Below are 14,418 nucleotides of genomic sequence, written 5' to 3'. Positions count from 1 at the left end.
CAGCTGACTTCTACCCAGGGCCTTCTCCAGACCACAGCTTACAACCAAGCTCCATATTCTGGGTATCTTGTGCCTGACCCTGAAGTCCTCCCATGCTGCATCTTCACTAATTTCTGGTAGCCCCTTCTACAGCCCCAGGCCCCTGTGGGAGCTGCCTTCCCCATCTGGGGCCCTGCCCTGCGGGGAGGGGTGTCATTCTAGCCCTGCCTCACCTGATTGGCTTCTAACTGCCTTCTTCCTGGAGCTTTCCCCAACAGCCTCTACCTGTGTTTGGACCAAACCTACCAGCTTTACTGTTCTTTTTGCCTTCATTTGTACCTGGGTTTCTGTCTCTTCTCAGCTTGAATCTGTTTACTTTTTATTTCCCCAAAGACATGTGACTCAAGAGCACATAGTTTACACCCCGCCCTTTGTAACTTGGATCCATCCAACAAGGCTACTTTTCATAGTTTAGGTTTGATTTTATAACCAGTATAGGGGGACTTGTTCCTTTTTCTTTGTTTTGTTTTTCTAGACGGGGTTTTACTGTGTAATCCTGGCTGTCTTGGAATTCGATTTGTGGACCAGGATGCCCTTGAACTCATGAGATCTGCCAGCCTCCGAAGTGCTGGGATCAGAGGTGTGCCCCAGCATGCCTGGCTGTGCTCACGTTCTTAAAGCTTTCAGCAGGGATAGTTTACAAAAAGTAAATGTCCCTTTCAAGTAAATTAGCTAAAAGTTAGAAAAGAACTGTAGCTCATGGCAGTGACCTGTACATCTTTTACTTTCTAAAGTGGCACCATGCAGTCTTGAGTGTTTCCTGTTTATCACTGCAGTAAACACCTGCGGACGCCATCGTGTGAGGCTTTGACTAGTCTCGCTGAAAACCCTCTCAGACATACAGAGGTGCACCTTGAGAAGGGAACTCAGCATGCTTTATGTGGTGGTTGTCTTTTCTCCTCTTCTCCATTCTTAAAATATAAAGCTCGTGTTGATTGTGCTTTCTGTGCTGAGAAAGCCCCCAGGCAGAGAGAGGGCCCACGCCGCCTGCGTCTGGCCTGTTTGTGCACCTGCTTCCCCTCGGCTGTTCTTCTGCTCTGCAGTTTTGACCTAAAGTAGACAAGGGCTTCTCCTTACCCTCAGACCCCATCCTTCAGTTAGCATCCCTGCTACCTTGTCTATTTATCTTCATCCTATGACTTAAGAAATTTCCCCTAGGAATTCTAGCTCTGAAATATTTAAAATGTTGACTTCAAAGTCAGTGGAACTGTGCCAAGCACACTTCTGAAGATAAATGAGGAAGCTTTTGACAAAGGACAAAGTCAAGGTCCATTAACTCACACAGGATGGGGTGTCTCAGGGAGGCTGGGCTTGTGCTCTGTTGTACAGAGAGAAAAAAAGTCTGACACTGAAACAAAAACAAATGACTTTAACCTTACAGGGAATGATTCCCATGGGACAGGGCTCCTTGACACACTCAGCCTCTGGAATAGGGCTTCTCGCCGGCCCAACATCTCTTGATGCAGAGAGGGTCCTGGTGCCTCTGGCTCCAGACCACTCCTGGATTTCATGTAGCTTGGGTTACAGAACTACAGTGGACATTTGGAGTGGCTGAGAGCGTGATGTGCAAGGGTGTGTCTGCACATCATGCTGTTGATTACAGAGTGGTACCCAGGGCCATGGCTTCCTCATACGCTGACTCTGAGACTTTGAGCATTGTTTCAAGAAAACATAACTGTAAGACCAACGTTCATATTCTTACTGGGCATTAATGTGACTTTTATTCCTGTCCTCTTTGCAAATCAGAGATTCTGCTCCTGTCCAACGTGTCCAAGGAGATGTCAGACTTTTCAGTGAGTTTTAGTTCATAGGAATATTTGTATGTGTGGAACTTAGTTTTAAGAAAATAGCCTTTGGGAAATGGCTTTCTTTGTAGGACCTGAATTTGATCTTTAGAACCCATGAGGGAAAAAACCACCACAGGCATGTTGGTGCACACTTGTAATCCCAGAGTGTAGGAGACAGATAGATAGTGATAGGCAGAATCTTGAGGCTTACTACCCAACCAGCTTAGCCTACTTGGCAAGTTCCAGGCAAACAAAAAAGGTAGTGTCTCATTGTCCCCCCACCCGCATCATGTGTGTGTGAGTGTCTCAGTGAGTGTGAGAGTGAGAGTGAGAGGGGGCTTGTTTGTGTGTGTATTTCTATATCTTGTACAAGTAGCCCTTGGCTATGATCACATTTAGTTCAAAGTTGGAAATGCCTCCAACTGATCCCTGTAACTTAAGGTTGTGGGCTTATACTCTCAAAGCAATTCAGGGCTTGCAGCAGAATGGCTCATCATGTGTCCCTCACCTCACTTCACAAATGAGCATAATGAGTAACTCAGACAAAATGATACTGCAGGTAGACTAGGGGCATTAGGAAAGTGTGGGAAGTAGGTGGAACTAAGGGGAACTTGGAGGGTCTGCAGGGCCCAGTGGTTTGCAGTGATGGAGAACATCAGGAAGAACGTGTGTATGATCAACAAGAAATTCAGCAGCCCATGACAGAAAGACCACTTGGAGAGAAAAGATAGGAATAGTTATCTGAGTCAGATGTTATGTAGTGAGAACATGTGGCATGGACAGGAATGGGCAGTGTGAAGGTCCATGTAGATAGAACTGGGAGAAGGACAGAGGTCTGACACAGTCACTGGTCAGGTGCAAGTGGTATCTGAGTTCTGCCCTGGGCAGAGGGCAAGGCCAGGGTGGAAGCGACAGGCTGGCAGAGTTGTGTATCATTAGCATGAGTCAGTGAAGCAGGGGACTTGAAACTAGGACACCTGCTTCCCCATACTCACGAAATGATTCACAGAACCAGGAAGAATGGGACAGATTAGAAGTCAGCAGTCCAAGCGCCCTGGGGAATGATGGAGACAGTGCCAGTAAGATCTCCAGAATAACCTCTGGGAACAGAACCAGATTCTTGCGACAGAAATGCTCATTACCTTGAAAGCCTCAATTACTCTTGGAAGCACACTTGCCTTATCATGGCGCCCCTGCTTAGTTGCTCACAAGATGCCACCATGTGTACCCACCAGCTCATATAGGCAGTCAGTCTGGAAAACATCTCAGGGTTGGGCTTAGTGACTAAGTGGGTGTGCAATAGAAAGGGAAGATAAAAGTAAGAAACTCCCTCTGGATCCCAGCCCATGGGCGAAAGGTATGGGATTGGAGAGAGAGAAATATCTTAGGAAATATCTAAGGAAATCGGTATGAAGGGTCACCCTGGGGAGGTGCCGAGTGTGAGGTGCTGAAAGCTCAGAAGAAAATAGCAGCACAGATCGGAGCGAAAAATCAGGCTGTCTCCTCACCCACCCAGCAAATAGATGTTGCACAGCTGTAATACATCTGCTACCGTTGGAAGCCGACACTGGAGAGTTCTACATGGAAGTAATTATGAAGAGATTCTAGAAGAGGCTGAAAAGAGAGGCTGTAGGATTCCTGAGAGCAAGAAAGCAGAGGGAAGACCCAGCAGGAAAAAGAAATGTAACTAGTGTGAAACCCGGTCCCAGGACAGCATTTCACAGATGAGGACCCAACAGCAAGTGCTGACTCAGCACCTTCCTCACTGGAGAAGAGGTGTCATTCACCCCCTTCCTGACCAGTGAACACACAGCTGCACTGAGCCCCTAGGTCTCCATAGAGTGGTGGCTTTCTGAGTTATTAGCTCCTTTGAGTCCTGAGAACTGTACAACCTGTTACCAGTTTGTTGTGTTGTTGGTTTTTTTTTTCCACAACTCTCATCTTGGTTTACTAGACATTTTCTTCCTTCTTCTCAAACTGATGGTGCCAGATAACTACTTAGCAGATGGATGCCAAGTGGCTTAACCTTTGGATACACTTGTGTGTCTCTACCTGGTGCCAAGATTTGTTTGCTTCTTGTGTTGGAGTTTTGGACCTCTCCTCTCCACACATGCACACTTCCCAGCTCCTCTGCTGACTGACTGACTGACTGACTGACTGACTCTGTGGTACTAGGTGCAGCAGCTGCCTCAGTTTTCCCTGAGCTCCTTCCATTTCCTTCTGTGAGTCTCCCTGCTGGCCTGCAACATAGTGTTGCCCCTTGACATTTAAACAAACAAAGCAAGCCCTTTTTCTTGAACTGCATCTTGATTTCTGTGTCCTCCGAGAGAATGGGCTCTGAGTCTTTACTTGTTTCCCAAAAGAAGCACCATAAATTCCCTTCTATTGCCTGAATGAGGTGTGAAAAAAGGGAAAATCATTGAATTTTACCAAAAGCTGAAAGTACACCATAATTCCCACGTCTGTCTGCTCGCTCACAGGGCCCAGTATGTTTACGTTTTAAAGGAGCACTGCATTATTTTTGTAGACTGCTTTTGTTGAACAATTTGTCTGATGTTAGCTTTTCTACAGTCACTATTTCTTGGTCTCATGTTTCATTAAAACTGACCTTTTTAGAAACTGGAGAGATGGCTCAGTGTTTCAGAATACGGGCTGCTCTTCCAGAGGATCTGGGTGCAGTCCCCAGCACCCACATGACTACTAACAACTGTCTAGACTCCAGTTTCAGAGAATCATAAGCTGGCAAATGTCCAGCTTAATGACCAACAAGATGGATACTGTAAGGACACGTCCTTGCTGCTCTGCACCCTGTGCAAGGGAGGCTTCTTCCCAGAGGGGACCTGCCCTGCCCCGTCATCACTGTCCTTCTTCCCAGAGGGGACCTGCCCTGCCCCGTCATCACTGTCCTTCTTCCCAGAGGGGACCTGCCCTGCCCCGTCATCACTGTCCTGACTTGAGGGCTGCAAGTATTTCGTTTTCAGTGTCCCATCAAGTTAACAATAACAATGTTGTTGTCAAGTGAAGAATATGCGGTAACATTTCATTTTGGGGGGGATTACACACTTTACCCATGGTATCATTAGTGTGGCCAGATAATGTCAGATTGCCAGATTGTTTCCCTAAATTTCTGTAGCAGATTATACTCCTTCAATAAGGTAACACACTCTGCTATTCAGTCTTGTCATCCACATTCCATTTCTCATTTCTGTGACAAGAGCAGCATGACACCTGGAGGAAGGCTGGGGTTATGTTGGCTTCCGGTCTGAAGACAGCAAGAGCAGGAAGTGTTGGGTCTGCAGTCAGGAAGGAGCAGAGAGCTGGGAGCTGATTCTCTCTTAACGCCTGCCTAGATTCTGGTCTTCCAAGACTCCAACCCATGGAACAGTGCCCTCTTCAGCTAGAACTGCTGCAGGACTTGCATGTGTTCAGAGATGCTAGGGTTTCCTCCAGACTCAGCCAAGATGACAGGGATGATTAAATGGCATACTCCCTTGAAGTTGTCAGTCTATAATTCTCCTCAGTCTTTTAGATATAAAATAATTATTCATTGCTCTCATGTGTATCTTCATGTGCTGTTGTGTATCTGTGTCTGCCATGTTGCACATGTGTCAGTCAGAGGACAATGTAGGGATAGAAATCAAGTTCTCAGCCTTGAGAATAAGCATTTTTATCCATTGAGCTAGCTCTGTCTGTCCATTGATATTTTTTGTAGGTTAATAAGGGGATGTATTTTGTGTCTGCCTCCTGATTTATTCTACCTCATCGGAGAGTGTAGCATTCTTTCACACCTTCACCTGACATCACTTCCCACCAACATGCAGGGAGGGGAGAAAGGCAAGCATACCTTTCAATGCAAAGCTACGCCTGCTGCTTGTTCACTAACATCTGCACTTGGCTGGAGCTGCCAGAAGGCTGGGAGTGCAGTCATGTTCTACATATGGTATTTACCCAACCGGAACCTTTACAGAGGCACATCAGGAGGCCACTGCTGAGTTGAAATCTTGGAAACATTTAGCCCCAAGAAGAGGCTAAAAACAATGTGATTGCTTTCAAATTAGCTATCTTTTAGTGAACTGTTCTATGATAAATGACAATGTCTTTCATATCATTAAATTTTCACTTGAAGAGCTGTTTGCCAAATCTTCTTTTACTTTGACTTCAAAAACATGATTATAAAAAGGAATATCAGGAAATGTAAAGACTGAGTAAAACCTTACATGAAGCTCATGAGTAGCCAGGGGCAAAGTCATGGCCATAGTTTTACAAATGTGGAAGTCAGATTTGTAGTCATTTAATTCTGAAATAGGCCTCTGTTTGATCTTATAAAATTAATGTTCACTTCATGCTAAAATATACAAGATAGATGGTAGCAGTTTTAAGCTAATTCATGTTGGAGTTTTGTAGGCTTGAAGTACCGTTGTGCTCCCCCTACACACACTCGTTAGCTAATGCTGTGTTACCTCTGCTTTCTTCAGGTATGGCGTGAGTCCTGAGAACATCATCCTCTATGGACAGAGCATTGGCACTGTCCCCACTGTGGACCTGGCCTCGCGGTACGAGTGTGCAGCCGTCATCCTCCATTCCCCACTGATGTCTGGTTTGCGTGTTGCTTTTCCGGATACCAGGAAAACATACTGCTTTGATGCTTTCCCCAGGTGAGCTTACAACTGGACAAGTGAGAAGTCGACCGGTATTCAGAGTCCATGTCTCTATCAACTTCTAAATATCGGTTGCATGCCCCTCTGCCAGGCCCCTGGGTATCACTGTAGACATGAGGCAAGTGTAGCATACTGAGACTTCAGCCTTCAGGGCTGGCTACACTTTAGGAAGTCTCCCGATGAGGGATAAGGACCTTGAGTGTGCCAGTACCCAGGACTAATTGATTCAGCTGTAACATGCAGCATGTCCTGAAGGAATTTCCAGTTCAGTATTCATTTATTCAGAGGGACCTGTATTGCTCAATTACTGAAGAGCTATATACAAGAGGTGTCAAGAAGCAATTAGCCCTGGTATAGACCCTGAACTAAAAACAAGCACACATGAGAAATTTCCTTTTTTTAGTCAGAGAATATGGATGAGGGGAAAGTGACACTATAATCTTTGTGAAAAGAATAGCAAGGTAGCCCTGGAGATGGTTGAAACAGCCATCCCCTCTTCCTGATCTAATACTTTTAGACTGTCTCCTGCCCTGGGAGACTCAGTCTTGGTCATCCTAAGACTCTCCTGCTGTCTGACCCCTGCTGTTCTCTAGCTCCTCCTAATGGAAGGGAGAACCAATAAATATAAAAGCTGGGAGCAAAGTGTTTGCTTTGCAAGATCCTTCTTGGCTAATTGTTTTGGTTTTTGATTTTTAAGTGATAATGTGGGAAGTATTTTTAAAGTATTTGCCCCCTAGGCTTTCCCCACAGTGTATTGCAGAAGCTAGCCAGCTTGTATTGCACTTTCCAGGAAAAGCATCAGCAGGAGTAATGCATGGTCTGAATGAAGATTTGGGTTCACCTATTAATTAATTGCCACTGTTCTGCTCTCGCTGGAGAAGAAACGACAGCATTTCGCTGCGTGACGTGGTGTTCTCATTTCACAGGAAGAGACCTTTGTTAGCATCTTGGCTGATTCTCAACATGTGTAGCTTATACCAGGCTTCACTGAAACTCTGCTTCCTGGGAATGGGACACTGCATTTCTGGTGGTGTGGCTGCGAATGCTAAGTAGGGTTGACATGCCTGGCAAATGTGGCCTTACTTGTGCTGAGTTGGTAATGAGAGGCAGTTTTTGTAAAGACATGTTTTGCATGTTTGTGGGAAGTTACCCTGGCAACAACGGCGAGATTCACTTATATCTTAAAATGTGGCCATTAAAACTAGTTCCCTTGTAACTAATTGTAATTTATTAATTAATAACAAACCACCAACAAGTGCTGCTTGTCTGATTCACCAGGCATTGAAGGCTGGCCCTGCAGTTAGCCTTCCCAACAGCTTTGAAAAGTTGATCCAGTTACTGTATTCTTTACAGATCAGGCCAAAAGCAGTGACGTCACTGGCTTCGTAAGGTTGGAGACAAAAGGGCCATTGCTCCCTAAATTATTGATGGAATAGATTTCAAGCCATTAATGGCTATACTGGCCTTCATCATTAATTGGATTTGGCAACATTTCCTTTTATGATGTTCCTTGCTGTCAAATGGCAGAATGTTGTCTTTCTCAAAGGGAAGGCGGCTTTCACGGTTCCTTCCTGTGTTAGAGAGAGAGAGAGAGAGAGAGAGAGAGAGAGAGAGAGAGAGAGAGATTGATTGAGTCCTGGTCATGCTTCAGTGTTGGTTATCCTCTGCCTTTGCAAATAGGGCCGGACAGTGGCTTTCAACTTAAGAGATTCCTATAAATAGCAGCATGGGATGTGGTCTCAGGCCTGTCATAACTGTTGAATAAATACATTTTTTAATTGAGTGCAATTGAAGGCTTATAAAGCAAGGCAATTTAAAATTAAATCCAGGAGAAGAGTAAGTTTTTGGTACGATTCCTGGCCTGCAAAACTGCACATGGCCACAGAGGCTCTGATCTTCACAGGTCCTATGGCTGATGGGGTTTCTGGGGTACCTTTTAGCAGTTGGCAGCTTAAAGCATAAAGACTGTGTGACAGTCACTTGTAGACCTTTGGAATGTGTAACTGATGTTAGCCTTCTTTATTATCTCCCTGGCCCCTTGCCTGTTATTTTGTAATCTTCGAGCTTCAGTTCCCTCCCTGATTAAACAGAGAAAGCAATTCCTCGTGGGTCCTTTTTCATAAGGATTAAATGAGACTTCATGCGGACTGTGTAAAGTGTTCTGCTATGATGGATGTTAGCTGTTACTTTATCAGAAAAACTCCCACAAATAGCCCCATCTGCGTCCCGCTACAATCCTGACGAGGATCGACTATAAAACAGAGCCAGCAGCAAGCAGGTCTTGGGCAGAAGGACAGATGGAAAGAGGTGTTTATTCATGGCTTGAAGGGTCATCACCCCATCAGAGCAGTGGCCTGTCCACCCAGCCTGACACATGCTGACGGCCCTTTTGCTCCTCCCTGGATGTGTTTTCAGACCTAAAGCACAGTCTTTGGAAGATCCATGAGAATTCACCCTGTGAGAGTGGATCTCGTTTTCATAAGCAGTTGGAGTAGAATCTAAGCGTCACATTAAACTTTTGATGGTGCTGGGCTGTTGTTGTTTTAATCAAACAGTCCTCTGCTTTTATGAAATGGGACTTGTTTAAAAATATGGTTTTTTTTTTTAATATGTGTGTGTTTTGCCTGCATGTATGTACCACATGTGTGGTTGATACCCAAAAAAGCTAGAAGAGGGCGTCAGATTCCTTGGAACTGGAGTTACTGATGATTGTGAGCGCCATGTGGGTACTGGAAGTTGAACCTGGGTCCTCTACAAGAGCAATGAGCACTATAAACCACCAAGCCATCTGTTCAACCTGGATTTGTTTCCTAAGGAAGAGTTCTGAGAATTTGAGGAGTATCCAGTCCCACTCTACAGAGCAAGTGCTTGCTTGTTTATAAAGTCTTCTCAAAATAGGAATTTAAAAATATTAGTTGCTGTTTTGCTAGTCTGATGGTTTTAGTTGTTTTTAATAAAGCTACTTTAAAAGAAAAATCAGTAAATGCAATGTAGTATTCTCCATGGGATGTGCAAATTGGAAAGAGACAATTGTGGAAAAACAAGTGAAACCCAATTAGAGGCAGGAGGTTTTACTTAATAGGAAATACTAAAGTTGGTTTCTTGGTATTGACAAATGTATTTGGTAATGGCTGCTGTTAGCCCGATAGGAAATGAGTTAGGAGTTATGGTAATATCTTTCTTTGCCAGAGATCCTAAATAATTCCAAATTAAAAAAAATATGTGAAAGGAAAAAAATATTAGACAAACAATGGGAACGGCAGGTGAGCCATTATAGTATGTCAGTGTGAGTTTTAACACCTGTACCTGGACATCATTTCTAGTGATGAGGGCGGGGCACAGCTCTGTGATGTCCAGCTGTGATGCTGACGCTCTTGTCTGGACAGCACGTCTCCTGTGAATGTGACTAAAGGAGTCCTTCTCTCCCCTCCCCTTCTGTTTTGCAGCATTGACAAGATATCTAAAGTCACCTCTCCTGTGTTGGTCATTCACGGTACCGAGGATGAGGTCATCGATTTCTCCCATGGCTTGGCGATGTATGAGCGCTGTCCCCGTGCTGTGGAGCCCCTGTGGGTTGAGGGGGCTGGGCACAATGATATAGAGCTCTATGCACAGTACCTAGAACGACTAAAACAGTTCATATCTCACGAGCTTCCCAACTCCTGAAGACAGCGGCCAACCTTACCTCATTACTGTGAAGCGAGGATCCTTGTTTGCACACGCTTTGACTGGATTTAACAGTGATACCCAATAACCACAGAGAAGGGCCCAGCCTTTGTGTGTTCTTCTTAAAGAGCTAACACAGTCTGTCTTTTGTACGTAATCTCCACCTTCCATTAGGCTGAGCAGCTGGATTCTCAGCTGCAAGACCTTGCAGGAGTGGGAACGAGAGCTGACCATGAGGACTGGTTCCCAGGGCTGTAGACTAAAGTGTGATCAAGTCCGTCTCCCTTGCTGTCTGTCACCTCTGATTCCCCTACCGGTGCAGGATCACCTCTCATCCATGTGCCGGTGTTTGACCTGCGGCGCTTTCAGCCCTGGTGCCATGGGTGAGATTCATATGTGAAGCTATGGTAGTGTAACTGGAAACTGTCGTGAGAAATCCTCCATTAACTTGTATTAACACGCCAGCCTTTCCCACACACATGCATTGAAGAATGATTTACTGGAACTATAACAGCTTCATCAACTGTTACCATTTAAATACAACTGGAATATTCTTAAACAACAGGAAACTGGGGTTTTTTTAAGTGTAAATTTATTACTAGCCAAGAGTTTTAATATTTTGATTGTCTGGTCTAATAGAGCCTGGCCGACTTTCCTTCTGTAAAGTCCTCCTTGTCGGCTTTCTTAAAAGTCCTGTACATATTTGCAATTACATTGTGCACAGATTCTTAATGGATAGATTTCTTTTGTCAGGCTACAACAACAGACTGCAGATTCCTTGTTTGTATTGTAAATGATTGAATACATTTTGTTAATATGTTTTTATTCCTATGTTTTGCTATTAAAATTTTTATAACATTTCCAAGACAAAAATTCCAAGTTTCTGCTTTGAAGAATTTAGGTAATTAAATTACCCTAAGCTGATCTCTTAGTTTAGGAGTTATTTGGGTTTTGACACTGGAGTTGTGCCAGGTGAACATCAGAAACAAGATGCTTAAATCATTACACTAACTTGTATTGGTTGCGGGATTGGGTTTGGGGTCGTTTGGTCTTATTTTAGGGTTTTTTTTTTTTTTGTTTTTTTTCTTCTTCAAATTTAAAAGCCTTAAATGTACTGTAAGCCTCAGATCGTTGTACAACTGGATTGCGTTGGTTGCCAGTTTGTGTGCTGTTGCCTGGATGCGGCACGGTGGTTGGTAATGGAATAAAGGACGCATGGATCAGAACGCGTGGGCTTATGTGCTCCTTCCTTCATCTCGCCATCAAAAGAAATAGTAAGGCGCACCTTTCATCTCGACTTAAGAACATCCGTGGGGCATCACTGTGGTAAAAGGGCTGAGACACAGCAGCAGTAAACATAGATGGCACATTCCTAAGTGGGACATGCAGTAGGCCTGCTGCAGAGACAAGAGCCGAGAGGACTCTCGTGGCTACTCAGCTGGGAGAAGACAGAGAACCTGTTCTCTGGGAAGGATGAGTCATGGGAATGCCATAGGTCTTTTTGGCCTTTTGATCACCTTTCCAGAGAAAGGATACTAGCTTTCACCTCGAAGTATTTCCTGATCGTACTTTAAGAGGCTATAGTGGTTACCCAGCGTGGCACATGCTTTAGTTCCAGCACTTGGGGACAGTCAAGGATGTGCACATCCAGTAGCAGGCGAAGTAACAAAGCTGCTGAGAAGTCCAGAGCACTAGATGGAGAAAACACCCCAGAGGCCTCTTTTAGAGAAGCTAACCAACCTAGGGGTTCTAAGCACCTGACTTCTCATCCTGTTTGTTGATGGTGCTTGGATCTTTAATACTCTTACCTCTCCTTGTTTCACCTACTACACAATTGAATGGAGTTACCAGTTCATCATCTAAATTTCAGCAGTTGTTATTAACAAATAGGAAACTGCCAAAAAGTGGGCAGGTATCAACTGAGAGGCCTGTTTCTTTATTATAGCTTCATATTCATTCAGTGCAACTTTTCTCAGAGCCAAGGTGTGTGTGACACAGGAGCATGGCTCGTGAAGGAGTGGAATCTTGAGGGTGAGGTGGGGGCGTGTCTTGAGCCCCTGAGACTTGGCCACGCTGACTGTAGGCTCCCTCCTGAGCTTGCTCCACCACTGCTCAGACAGGTACCCACCAGATCTGCTGTAGTTGCAGAAGTTTCTCTCTGGGAGACTTAAATTGTCTTTCTCTATAGTTAACAAAAGAAATCAAGAGGCTATGAAAAATCTCTTCATAGACAGAAGATTGAGTGTGTTATTTCTAATATATGAATTTGTGCTTTCCACTTACAAAAACCATCTTAAATTCAAAGATGGGCTTAGAAATCACATTCAGAGTAAGGTACTGTGACCAAGTTCTCTTTCATTCTGATGATTCTTATCCCTGAAATCAAGAAGTCAGTTCCATTTCTATTGCTACGAAGACATAGACTAACCAAGGGAAACTTTAAAAAGCAGTTAATTGGGGGCTTACAGTTTCAGAGGGTTAGTCCATGACCATCAAAGTGGGGAGCAAGACAGCAGGCAGGCACAGCGCTGTAGCTGAGATCTTACATCTCATCAACAATCAAAAAACAGAGAGGGAGTTAACTGGGGCAGTGTGGGCTTTTAAAACCTCAAATCCCACTGTTGAGTGACATTCCTCCAGGGCCTTCTGCTAATCCTTTCCAAACACTTCCACTAACTGAGGACCAGGGATTCTGCCATTCAACTGAGCCTGTGGGCGCTGTTCTCATCCAAACCACCAGGGAGTGAGTGATACAGGTTGGGATGAATGTAGGTTTCATCACAGGAAAAAACCTCAAATCCTAATGTAAAGAATTGGTTTGTCATGTTCTTTGTAAGCTGGAGAGTAAGGTTGTTATTGTCTCAGAAAAGGTATCTTCTGCCCAAATAAAATCATTCTGATGACAGTTCAGGCTGTGAGAACCATTTGAAGCTTGGAAGGGCTGATGGATTGTCAAGATACCCCTTTGAGGTACAGTTCCCTAACTCTTGGAGTTTAGCAGGGGAGTGGGGAGTCCACAGACTTCTGAGCCTTCAGAGAAGGAACCACAGATGTGTGCTGTGTCAGAGAACAAAGCTAGAAGCATAAGGTTCAACTTGAAAGCCTCTAGGCTACTGGCTTGTCTGCTCCTGAGGACAGTGTCAGAGACCTGGGAACAGCTTTTCTTGCCTGTAACAGGCTGGGGTGCAAAGGCCTTTTCATAGCAAAGATACTCAATTGAGATGTCGCTTCCTGAAGAAAATGCACTAACAGTGGAAGAACTGATAAAAATGAAAAAAACTCTCCAAGGTTCAAGCAGTTCACACAGATAGTCTTTCTCATTATTAAAAGGAACAATGAATTCATGCAGAGACATACAGAGACCAGAGTAGAGCTCCCATGTAGAAGCAAATGCGTAGAGTGGGACATTAGGCATTCTATCAAGGTAACACAGTGTGTTCAAGCTGTACTTGTTCTGATTACACAATCAAAATGCAAATACTTGTTAATAAGTAAAGTAAAATCTCAAAAACACAAACAGTAATGGATTGGAAATCAAGCCCAGGATTTTTAACTTAGTAGACAAATGCTCTACTACTAACCTACATCCCAGTCTAGCAATAGTAACTTGAAGTTCACTTTTTAATTGAAATCTTAATAAAGTATATCTTTATTAACATGATTTCTAAATTTTGACAGTCATATCTAGTAGACCAGGCTGGCCTTAAAATGGCAACCAATTCCTCCTACCTCAGCTGAGACTCAGGTATGCACCACCATGGGGTTTTTTGTTTGTTTGTTTTGTTTTATGTTTTTTTGGGGTTTTTTGTTTTTTTTGTTTGGTTGGTTTGGTTTTTTGAGACAGGGTTTCTCTGTATACCCCTGGCTGTCCTGGAACTCACTCTGTAGACCAGGTTGGCCTCGAACTCAGAAATCTGCCTGCCTCTGCCTCCCAAGTGCTGGGATTAAAGGCATGCACCACCACCGCCCGGCACCACCATGGTTTTTTAAGTAACTGAAAAGGAACCAAAACCTTAGGTCTGTGTTGAGCATATATTGGTTATATTCAAGTTGTTTGCTCTGTAGTCAAGGATTAATGTTGCTATCAATACTACACTATAATGACAGAAATTCTAACCATGTGTTAAGCCTGGAAATGGGAAGAGACTGCAACAAACTCTAGAGGCAATTGCACAAAGATGTAAGATTCATAAGAATGATGACTTAGGCTTTCTATTTCTGTCTTAAAACTCCTTGGACAAAACAACGTGGAGAGGAAGGGGTTTATT

The 14,418-nt window shown here is 44.1% G+C and overlaps 1 protein-coding gene across 1 annotated transcript in view; it reads left to right on the top strand.

Annotated features, from left to right (window-relative positions):
• Nucleotides 1-11,376, top strand: part of Abhd17c (abhydrolase domain containing 17C) — a 42,538-nt gene extending 31,162 nt beyond the window's left edge. The window contains exons 2-3 of the mRNA NM_133722.2: nt 6,302-6,481; nt 9,931-11,376. Coding sequence (NP_598483.2) covers nt 6,302-6,481; nt 9,931-10,150 — 400 coding nt within the window. The 3' untranslated portion in view covers nt 10,151-11,376. The remainder of the gene's footprint in view (nt 1-6,301; nt 6,482-9,930) is intronic.
• Nucleotides 11,377-14,418: the final 3,042 nt, after the last annotated feature.

This window comes from Mus musculus, chromosome 7 (genome assembly GCF_000001635.26).
Source record: "Mus musculus strain C57BL/6J chromosome 7, GRCm38.p6 C57BL/6J".
NCBI classification, from domain to species: Eukaryota; Metazoa; Chordata; class Mammalia; order Rodentia; family Muridae; genus Mus; species Mus musculus.
The sequence above is the reverse complement of the archived record's forward strand: the minus strand, read 5'-3'. Positions and strand labels throughout refer to the sequence as shown.